The 11,415-nt window shown below is 48.6% G+C and overlaps 1 protein-coding gene across 4 annotated transcripts in view; it reads left to right on the top strand.

Moving 5' to 3' along the window:
* Positions 1–9,192, top strand: part of PRDM11 (PR/SET domain 11) — a 46,382-nt gene extending 37,190 nt beyond the window's left edge. For all 4 annotated transcript variants that reach the window (XM_027459733.3, XM_027459732.3, XM_027459734.3 and 1 more), the window contains one exon: positions 322–9,192. In XM_027459733.3, the coding sequence (XP_027315534.1) occupies positions 322–2,486 (2,165 nt within the window). In that variant the 3' untranslated portion in view covers positions 2,487–9,192. The remainder of the gene's footprint in view (positions 1–321) is intronic.
* Positions 9,193–11,415: the final 2,223 nt, after the last annotated feature.

Raw genomic sequence — 11,415 nt, forward strand, 5'->3', positions numbered from 1 at the left:
CTAACAGGAGTATGCTATTGAGCAGCCAGGAGCCTTCACCAAAGGAATATTTGGGTCATACCATGTATTGTGCAAGTAGCCAGGATGTATACTGTCATTTCTTGCTGTCCTTTGTGGCATGTTGGAGACAAAGTTCATATGCAGAAATGTTGGTTTATTTTTCCTTCTAAGATGTAATTCAAATTGTACCCGTAGTGCATTGTGGGCAGGGTATGTCCAGCTCATCAGGCAGTGCTCTACTGTCACAAGTTGTATGCTTCGCTAGCTCAGTCTTGTTAAATACCTTATTTTTTCCTCCTTTTCTTTTTTTTTTTTTTCCAGCTTCAGAAAGCATCATCTCTGTTCCCACCATCATGGAGGATGATGATCAAGAGGTGGATTCTGCTGATGAATCAGTTTCCAATGACATGATTGCTGCTACAGACGAGCCTTCCAAGATGTCTTCTGCAACGGGCCGGAGGATACGGCGGTTCAAGCAAGAGTGGCTTAAAAAGTTTTGGTTCCTGCGGTACTCCCCGACATTGAATGAAATGTGGTGCCACGTCTGTAGGCAGTACACAGTGCAATCCTCTCGGACTTCAGCCTTCATCATTGGCTCGAAGCAGTTCAAGATACACACAATAAAGCTTCACAGCCAGAGCAACCTCCACAAGAAGTGCCTGCAGCTTTACAAGCTCAGAATGCACCCAGAGAAGACAGAAGAGATGTGCCGAAATATGACCTTGCTCTTCAACACGGCCTACCACTTGGCTCTGGAGGGCAGGCCCTACTATGACTTCAGGCCTCTGGCAGAACTACTGAGAAAGTGTGAACTCAAGGTGGTGGATCAATACATGAATGAGGGAGACTGCCAAATCTTAATCCACCATATCGCCCGGGCTCTTCGAGAGGACCTGGTCGAGCGCATCCGACAGTCTCCTTTCCTCAGCATCATTCTGGATGGGCAGAGCGATGACGTGCTTGCCGACACAGTTGCGGTTTATGTACAGTACACGAGCAGCGATGGGCCTCCGGCAACTGAATTCCTGTCTCTTCAAGAACTGGGTTTTTCTACAACAGACAGTTACCTCCAAGCATTAGACAGGGCCTTTTCCAGCCTGGGAATCCGACTGCAGGATGAGAAGCCAACTATTGGCTTGGGAGTCGATGGTGCTAACATTACTGCCAGCCTGAGAGCTAACTTGTTCATGACAATCAGAAAGACCTTGCCGTGGCTTCTCTGCCTGCCCTTTATGGTACACAGACCTCATTTGGAGATTTTGGATGCAATCAGTGGGAAAGAACTGCCGTGCCTGGAGGAGCTGGAAAACAATCTGAAGCAGCTGCTCAGTTTCTATCGTTACTCTCCCCGACTGATGTGCGAGCTGAGGGTCACTGCTGCCACTCTGTGCGAGGAGACTGAGTTCTTGGGGGACATTCGAGCAGTGAAGTGGATCATTGGGGAGCAGAATGTGCTCAACGCTCTCATCAAGGATTACCTTGAGGTCGTGGCCCATCTCAAAGACGTCAGCGGCCAGACCCAGAGGGCAGATGCTTCCGCGATTGCCTTGGCCCTCCTCCAGTTCCTAATGGACTACCAGTCGATTAAACTCATCTACTTCCTGCTGGATGTGATTGCTGTGCTTTCACGCCTTGCCTATGTCTTCCAAGGGGAGTACCTTCTTGTGTCGCAGGTGGACGATAAAATAGAGGAGGCTATCCAGGAGATCAGTCGGCTAGCAGACTCGCCTGGGGAGTACCTGCAGGAATTTGAGGAAAACTTCCGTGAAAGCTTTAATGGCATTGCTGTGAAAAACCTACGGGTGGCTGAAGCCAAATTCCAGTCAATCAGAGAAAAGATCTGCCAGAAGACCCAGGTGATCCTAGCCCAAAGGTTCGATTCCCGTAGCCGGACATTTGTGAAAGCCTGTCAGGTATTTGACCTTGCAGCTTGGCCCAGAAGCACTGATGAGCTCATGAGCTATGGGAAGGAGGATATGGTACAAATATTTGAACACCTGGAGACGGTCCCATCATTTTCCAGAGAGGTTTGCAGAGAGGGGATGGACACCCGAGGGAGTTTGCTGATGGAGTGGCGAGAACTCAAGGTGGATTATTATACCAAAAATGGTTTTAAAGACTTACTCAGTCACATTTGTAAATACAAACAGAGATTCCCCCTCCTAAATAAAATAGTTCAGATCCTCAAAGTCCTTCCCACCTCATCGGCCTGCTGTGAGAAGGGGCGCAACGCCCTGCAGAGAGTGCGCAAAAACAACCGCTCTCGGCTCACACTGGAGCAGCTCAGTGATTTGCTGACGATTGCCGTTAACGGGCCGCCCATTGCCAACTTCGATTGCAAACGGGCGCTAGATAGTTGGTTCGAGGAAAAGTCGGGCAATAGTTACGCACTGTCAGCTGAGATGCTGAGCAGGATGTCGTCTCTCGATCAGAAGCCGATGTTGCAGAGCATGGACCATGGCTCTGAGTTTTACCCCGATATTTAGAAAGGAATGCCTCAGATCAGAAAGCTGTTGAATAATTTTTTTAATCTATACTCTAAACTTTGATATATTATATAAAATATATATATATATTATATATATTAAGGAAAAACCCACACTGAAAATTTAAAAGTTAAGACGATGTGCGTCTGATAGAAGCTAAGCAGAATTTTAAAGATTGAGACAATGTTTAGAAATTTACTGGTGTCTCCAACCATGGCAGCTGCAGTGTAGGTGGCAACATTTCATTCTTTAGAAGCATGTGCTGGGGCCATACTCTACATGTTCAAACCTAACAATCTATAAGCTAGATGACGGGTCTTTGTCAGCCTCCTTCTCCCGGCGGTTTCCTTTGTATGTGTGTTGTTGGTTTGTTGGGTTGATTTTTGTGTCGTTGTTGTTGTTGTTGTTTTCCTCAGTTTTAATCTCTGCCTCTCTTTTCGTTGTTCAGTCCAGTTATTGAGCCATTTGAGCCTTTTGTTGACGACCGTCAGATTTCTGATTTCCGACAGAGCATCCTGTGCGTTCGTGTTGTCCCTGGCTGCCCAGCTCCACCTGGTGCTCTCTGTTCGAGTGGGAGCTTCTTGCACTCACAGAGGTTACTGGGTGGAGGGAAGGGCTGGGGCTGGGTTTTTGGTTTTTTTTTTTCAGAAACACATGCCTCCACTAAACTGTGATGCCCCTTTCTCAGTTCTCCCTACTTTTGGGCTGTAGAGTAATACTTGGCTTTCAGCTCCTTTTATGATAACCATAGTACCAGTCTATCATACATATATTATAACATGATGTCATGTGCAGACTATAAAATAGCAAAATAGAGAAGGCAGGGGGAAATTTTTGCATTTATATTTTTATATTGTAGGAAATAAATATATATATATATATATATACAACTATTCATTCAAAACCAGGGCTGCTGTGGAAGCTAGACAGCCAATGAGTCAAGAGCCATCTCTGGGCAGAGATTCAAAGGCTTAAAAAATTATATTCTAATTTACATTATTTATACTATGTCTTTATAATCCTAGATTGTTGTGGGGTTTTTTGTTTGTTTTGTTTTGTTTTGTTTTGTTTTGTTTGGAATGACTGAAAGAAAAACCTGCTGCAGTTTGGTAGCAGGGGCTATCAATGCAAGATTATCTTGGATTATAATCATGTGATGATGTCCTATAAAGGTTCACGTATTCTCTTGTGACCAAGGTAACATGTTCCACAGCACAGCAGACTGATGACAGCAGGAAGAAGGGATGCTCTACTTCTTCCTGTGAAACATTTCTTCCTTTCTTGAAGGGATGCGGAGTCCAGCCGAAATGTGAATGGGGGACTTGCACCTTCTATCACAAAAGAGATTGTTCTGTGGGCTTGGGGTTCTTCTTTGTTTTATTGTTGTAAAGTAAACGAGCTCCACGCTTTCACAAAAATATCACTTCAGGTTAGAAAAGCAAAAAAAAAAAAAAAAAAAAAAAAGAAACAAAAAAGGTGCAAAAACTCCACAGATGCTAGTGCCTTGCCCCGCTGATGTGGCATGGACAGCACCAACCTGACCAGACCATCATGGGAGTGAGAACCTGTTGTCCAGAAGGTCTCCGAGCTGACAGGTTCTCACTTCCCAGAGGGATGAGCTTTGTGCCAAGCTGTGTTGTTTGGAAACATGATGGTGGTATCAGCAACACTGAACCTTTCCTTTCTCCTGTTACCCCCCTGCCCTTGGTCTTGGTGCTAAGATATCTCTAGAACCGTTGCTGCTAGTTGATAGCTTTTCATTTATATAAATATATATATATATATAATATTATTTTATTTTTTAAACTTTTTTCGTTTGTTTTCAATGGAGATGTAGCATGTTTGGAACCGATCTCTCTCGGAGTCACTTTCACTGCCAGGGTTCACACACTGTCTTCCCCAGGAAAACACACACCTCTACCTAGATCTCACTCACCTCCCACTAACCCGTTCGCCCTCAGCAGACCGGCACGGTTAATGTCGGTGGGCAACCAAGCCACTGCCTACCGGCTCAGCTCTCTGACCCGCGGACACAGCCAGGCTGGTGTTTTTGTCCGAGCTTTGGAAATGCTTTCCCTCTATCCCCATGGCGAGGAGGAGAGGTGGAGCCTGGCTGGAGCTCTTGCTGTGGCCAACCCTTGCCTCCTCTGCCCCAACTCAGCCCCGGTGTGGTTTGAGAGGGGCAGAGCAGCTCCCGCACATGCCGCGGGATGGCCAGGCGGGCGGGCTGCAGTCCGTAGCACTTACACCCTTTCCCTCATACCGTACCTCAGATGACGTGTGGCCTGCCGCGGGCTCGTTCAGATGGGGGGGAGCAAATGTGCCGGGGCCCCCCGTGTGCCTCCGAACAGTGGGTGGGCACGGACACTTCTCCCCGCTACCCTCTGGCACGTTGCGGACTAGGTTGGGGCATCGCTCCGTAGTGGTGCCGGGGCATCAATACACAGCGCCTAGCAAGCAGAAAATTGTTTTATTTGCCTAAACTGTTCTTGCATTTTTTTTCCCTGCCTTTCCCAGTAAATGATGTGATCAAATTGATCCATTTGCCTAAAGGTGTAAGAGTTAAGCCGGAAGCCCTCCGGCATGGTACAGACTCAAGGCAGCTCTTTGTGTGACCACAAAATAGGGATCTCTGTACACGAGCTGTTTGTGGCCCTCCAGACCCAGCAGTTGGTTTTTGCTCATGGTGCTGCCGTAAAGCTGACGGATCTGTTTCCTTCCAGGGAGATGGCATGTCTCCTCCTTAATTACAATTTGAGGAGGTGGTAAAAGCAAAAAGAGAGTCCCTGTAGAGGAATTGCTGCTCGGTGGGTCCCTGACCTGGAGATGGGCGAGGTAAACTTAGATGTTGGAGACAGGCAGATGTAGGAGAGTCTTCCTGCTCAAGGTGTGCACAGATGTCTAGGGAAGTGTGGCAGCAGGAGCAAAAATAACAAAAATATATATATACTTGCTGTGAGCTGCTGTAAGAGAGGCCAGCAAGACAGTTTCCCTCCTCCTCTTTTTTAATTTTCCTTTTCTCAACTCCATACCTCTTTGTGGGGGAGAAAAAAAAATCACCTGCCTTACTGTTTGCAGCACTGAAAACTCCTTGGCATGGGGCTTTTTTTCATGGAAGCCTACGTGAGGGAAGAGACACTTGGGAACAGGCTCCAGGCACCTCTGTAAACAGGAACAATTCCCCAGTGCTTGTGCTGAGCCGCCTAAAATGCCTGCGTGCAGCCTCCACTCCAAACCTCTTTGCTTTTTTTGCCACTGGGGAAAAAAATGGTACCTTGCCTTGGTTGGCAAGGTAAAAGCTGCCAGAGACTTGTTCAGAAATGATTCCTGTAATTTGCCACTCCTTCCTTTTGGTTCATTTGCAAATCCCACTTTCATCAGCGACATCTTTCACTGGGTGCTCTTATTCCCAGCGGCAAAGTGAAACGTGCAGCGGGTGGCTTTTTCTCCAGGCAGCCAGCTGAAAAAGGGAAAGCGTTTGTTTCTTTTGCAAATAACTTTGCGTGTGTCCGTGAGCAGGGTCTGTGGGAAGAACAATTCCCCAGGACTGGATATTGCTGATACCCATGAGCGGGAAAGGTCAGAGACCCCTTGCATTGGTCATGGGGGGAAATGAGCACTCGGTGCAGCAGCCGCAACACAAAGAACTCCCCATCACCCCCACATGAGAAAATAAACCCAGCCTTTGTACTAGACAAATGCAGGTGCTTTGCAAGTTTTCCCTCCAGGTTTATCCACCTATCTCAGATCTGTAGCTGTTACTCACATGGATAGTCCTGTGGATGGAAACGTGACTGCCCGCACGAGCAAGACTGGGGGGGGGAGAGGAATAACAATGCAAAGCGCCCTTGGCTTTTCGGCACCCTGCCTGGCCAGCCTTTCCTGAGAGCAGGTGCCTTTCTGTGCCCTGTTTGCAAATGCAAGCAGCCGGCTCGAGGGGATGCGAGGCCGGGCAGTGGCAGTGGTAAGGAGGTCACGGTGCAGGGCAGAGAGAGGCCACCTTGGCTGGGAGGTCGCGGTGCACCGGCTTTAATCAGTGCCCTTCCCGCTGCCCTGACCCAAGGGGAAGGTTGTTTTGAGCATATTGCTCACAGCATCTTGAGCGGCCACAGCAGCAGAGAGGAGGGGTTTGTTTTTCTCAGATGAGCTCTTTATCTTCTCCTCCCCTCCCCTTCCTAGCTAGGGCATCTGACTGTGAATAACATGCACCTCTTCAGACCCCCAGGGTTTGGACTTCTAGCCCATGGGCTTTTTGGTTGCCAATTTTTGCTCAAGCTCCTTGACTCTTATCACCTGCTGCGAAGCAGAACCCCTTAAGCACATCCTTCTGCAGGGCTCACCCGTGGCTGCGGGATCCAGGGCCCTCTGGCCACGAGACCGAACTCAGCAGGGATAATCCTCACGGAACAAGAGACCAAAGCTCTTCCCATACCAGCAGCAGCGCGCGGGAGCCGTGGGGAGGAGAGGCAGTGGGCAGGGTCCCGGTGTGTTGTCCATGCTGGGGTTTGCGCTGACCCCAGCAATGTCCCCCGTGCCAGTTGCGCTTTTGCTGATAGGAATCCTCAGACGTGATTCAGGCTCCGTCTATTTCTTTCTCACAGCACAAACTCAACCAGGTGGCCCGCAGGGTCTTCGGTGTCCCCTTTCCTTTTTATCTCATTTGTATTGCTGTTTGACCGATGGGTAAAACACCTTAAACAGCCGGCTTGCAAATAAGCAGCAACATGCTCTGCTTTTGCAGATTCCCCTCTCAGCCCTGTCGAAAGAGGTCTTAAAAGCAGAGAAATGGTACGTTGCTCCCCCAGCCATTGTATTCAATGCAGTAATGCCTATGCAATTCCTGTCTCCCTTGGAGACATGTATGATGTGTGTGCATGTAAGCTAGTGTATGTATACAGTACATATGCATACAGTCTATATATTGTATATACGCACATCCCAGTACATATACACACCGTACAAAAGATAAAAATCACATGCTTATATATCTATAAATAAAATCCTATATATTTATATATTTCTATGTTTTCGATAGATATAAAGATATAATATAGAGATAGAATCAACCACCCTTGTGTAAGGCTGGCCCTGTGTTCTGGCACAAGGCATGTAACACTGAAGACTTTGGACTTTGGGACAGTTTTAGCCATACACTGAGGCCTACATTTACACATATAGCACTCTACAGAGAGGGGCTTTGCTGTGGTTAGGGCAAGGGGGCTCCTTGCTGGCATGTTCACCAAGTGCTCAATAAGGTTTGTGTAACACAGGAATGTCATGGTGTGGGAGCACACTCGAGTGTCCTTGTCTTCTTCTGAGTAAGCCTTTGGTGAAGGTCCTGTGTGCTCACACTTGGACAGACGTGTATCCCACCCTCATATGCACTTTTCTGTCTCTGCATGGATGTGGTTGGCAACTGAGCGTACCCGTGCCGCAAAAGCATGGCTCTACTTTTCCCACCTGCTGTCACTAGCACAGCACGGGGCAAGAGAGCGCGTTTGCACAGGTTATCAGTCAGTCGGTGATCAGCGATGTAGCTGGAATAAAGCAAGGAGAGCCGATGCGTTGTGAGTTGAGGGATGGTCACACGGTCAGAGCTGGCAGGGACGCTCTATGGAGCCAGAGCGGCGAGCAAGAAGGGCTTGCCGCACAAGCAGACCTGTGCTTACGTGCCCAGCATATCTGTGCTGGGACTTGGGGTGGGTCCAGGCAGTGGCTCCCGTGGTTCAGCTCCTCCACCTGCCCCCATGCCTCTCTCCTCAGGCGGCAGCTGTCGGCACGGGCCCAGCAGTGGGTCTGGCGGTGACAGGCCACGAGCAGAGGCCTGGCTGGGCCTGGTGGCCACCTCACCGCACGCTCGGTTGTTTCCATTTTCACCTTCTGCTGGGAGGAGGGTGGGCGATAATCCCAACAGTTGGCTTACACTGGTATCGCACGAGCCGGCGCTGTGCAAGCTCCCCCCAAACTCCACATCCCCCCCCCCCCCGCCATAACAAGGCCTCTCGCCTCCACACAACTGGTAATCCACCTCAGCCCGCAGCGGGCAGCTCCCGGCCCCGCTCCTCACCAACCTCAGAGAGGGTTTCCTCGCTCCCGGCCCCCTCCTCCGGATGCCACTGACACTCATGCAGGCTCGGCCAGCGGGCACGCTGCCGCCGGGCCACGGACTCTGATGCACTGCACCTCACGTCGAATAAGCTCGCTGGGCCAGGTGGGGGAACCGCGTCTCATAATGCTGTAATGTCCCAGATGCTACGGGAGGGCTGCAGAGCTTTCTGCCAGTCGTGGCGTCCTCACGGGCTCACCCGACTGTTGGCGAGATGCGTTTCTCGTTCTTACTTCCAGAAAACAGAAGGTTTTGTCCCAAACCTCTCCGTACCCCCACCCAAGCACAGCCCTGCTGAACTGTTTCAAGCTATCTCACACCCACCCACCCACCACACACACACACACACACAATGAGAGAAAAATATCTAGAAGTCTATTACTACATATGTATTAATATGTTAATATCACTCTTTTGGAGAACATTAAAATGTTATTACTTTACAGACTATGCTTTATAGTACCTGTGTGAAAGGACCTAGGACACTGGATACGAATAGAGCTATGTTGATATATCATAGTATGTACACGAGAACCTTCCTTTTGTCATATTATCCTTGTAATGTAAAATGATTGTTAATAAAAAAAACATTTAAATTTATCAAGTCGGGTTGCTAATGCTTTCTATTGTTATTGTTAACGTGATTTTCCCAAAACAAGGGCATCCAAACAGATGCACCCCCTCATCCCCAGCCCATTTTGGTGGATGGTGAGTGTAAGGCACGGGTCCAGTGATCATTTATCCAGCAGGGTAAGTTGCAGCCTCCTGAGCTACTGGTAGCTCTCCATCTTAGGTGACCCATTCCCAAACGTGCTGTTTGTAATTGCAAAAATCCCACAAAATGCTCCTGCCAGCTGCTCAGTGAGCAGGTCCACCACCTCCTGGGAGGGAGCTGCATCATTTTACCAAGGGCAAGCAGGAGCGTCCATGGATGATCACTGTGAGTTGTGTTTCCTGAATTAACAGCTGTTAAAGCTTGAAGTATAACCTCCTCCCCTCGCCAGCTCAGCCTGGTAGCTGCTGGGGACTGAGCCCCCCAGGAAGGTGCAACGGGGCCCATCCTTCCTTTGCTTTGGTTCAGTTTTGCACGCCAGCCCTAGCACAGGCTGCCAACATCTGGTAGACAGAAATGTAGGCGGGCAAGGCCCTTCCAGCTCAAACAGTTACTCTCTCAAATGTAAATGTGTCTGTATGTCAGTGGGAGAGAACCAGAAAACACAGGAGGAGGGATACTGTATGCAGAACTACAACTGAGAGGGTTGGTACAGATAATATTGCTGAGCCTCAGTACTGAGACGTGAAAACTGTTGTAAACAGGACTGGCTGTTTAATTTAACTGGGTATGGGTGAATCTTGAGTTTTCCAGTTAATCCTGGAAATGGATACCAGTCAATCAACTAGTGTTACATGAGGTAGGCAAGTTATTTAACTGTTAGCAAACTTAATACAATGGATGTGTATGGTTTAGAAAGGGGGTTGTTCCCCCTTAGGGAATCCATAGGAATATAAATCCTTACAGTCCTGGGCTTTGACCTGTTGACTTGCTGTGTCTCACTGGTGCTGAGCACTTTGCCAGTCCTGGATAGAAGGAAACATGAGTACAAATTCTGGCCTTGAAGGAGGTTAGGGCTTAGAGGGCTCACAGGCTGTAGCTGATGGGAGAGCTGGGCCTAGGGGGAAAACACGCATTCAGGAGCACAAATGACTTCCAGTGAGTAGCTGTACATCGGTTTCAGAACTCAGTGTCCCCAGTTTTAGCCAAAGACAATGACAGCCGTAGGGACTAGAAGCGAGAGGCAATTTCCAGACTGAAGTGAAAATAGCCAAAAATTAGTGTTCACTTAGGAAAGGTTTTTCTTAGTGACTTCCTTGAAGACACGGAACAATCCAAGTATTACAAATGATTTGCCATTTTCTGGCAGCTTTCACTGCACTGATTAAACTCGTTTGTTTCTGAGCAGTAAATAAGCCCAGCTAAACCCTGCCAGCAGCCAGGGCTTAGCTCCAGCTCCATGGGGTTGGGGTTTGCTGGGCACTCGGCAGCCAGCAGTGGAAACCCTGTCCCTGGGGTTTTGTCTTTGCTAGTCAATTGATAGCACACCAGGCAGGGTGATGCTTCACTTTCAGCAGATCAACCATGTGTGAAGAGTAAGAGCAGCATGTAAAATTCATTGCTGATTTGTAATTAATTTCCTAGAAGTGTTTTGTGCTGCGGACACTTGACTGCTGCTTTTGGCAGTGATCGGCCTCCTTGCTGATAGCTGCAGATTGAGGACTTAAAAGCAAGATTCCTTCAAGCAAAGTACACGATCTGAGTCAATGTAAGGAAGGGAAGCTTGCACGAATTTATCTGGTCTAGGGCTAAAGGTGCCCTTCATTTTTAGGACCACTGATTCCCATGTCAATACGAGCGAAAAGGAAATTGAAAAATTCCTCGGTGATGGTTGTCATAGCATTAACGCCTGGCATGCTCTTCCCCAGCTCTGCTGGTGTCTTGGCCGTGCTCCACAGAGATGGCTGTTGTTAGCAGCTGGCACTCAAAACTTAATTTAGCCAAAAACCAAACGTGCTGTCCCTTCCTGGAAACAGGAGGCTTGTAGGGGAAACAGGGTCCAGCCCCACAGCAGCACACAGCAGTGGGCACAGGGGAACAGATGCAGCTGCTCACAGAGCTGTTGCCACACAAACAGAAGCACAGCTCGTTTACAAGGGGCTCTAAAAATATCCGACGGATAATCAAAGGCTCCTGCGGAACAGCATCTGCGCTAACGAGACTTCTCAGCTCTCTGAAGTCCCTCGTTTTAAGTTGTTTTGATGCAAGGG

Source organism: Anas platyrhynchos, chromosome 5, assembly GCF_047663525.1.
Source record: "Anas platyrhynchos isolate ZD024472 breed Pekin duck chromosome 5, IASCAAS_PekinDuck_T2T, whole genome shotgun sequence".
Lineage (NCBI taxonomy): Eukaryota > Metazoa > Chordata > Aves > Anseriformes > Anatidae > Anas > Anas platyrhynchos.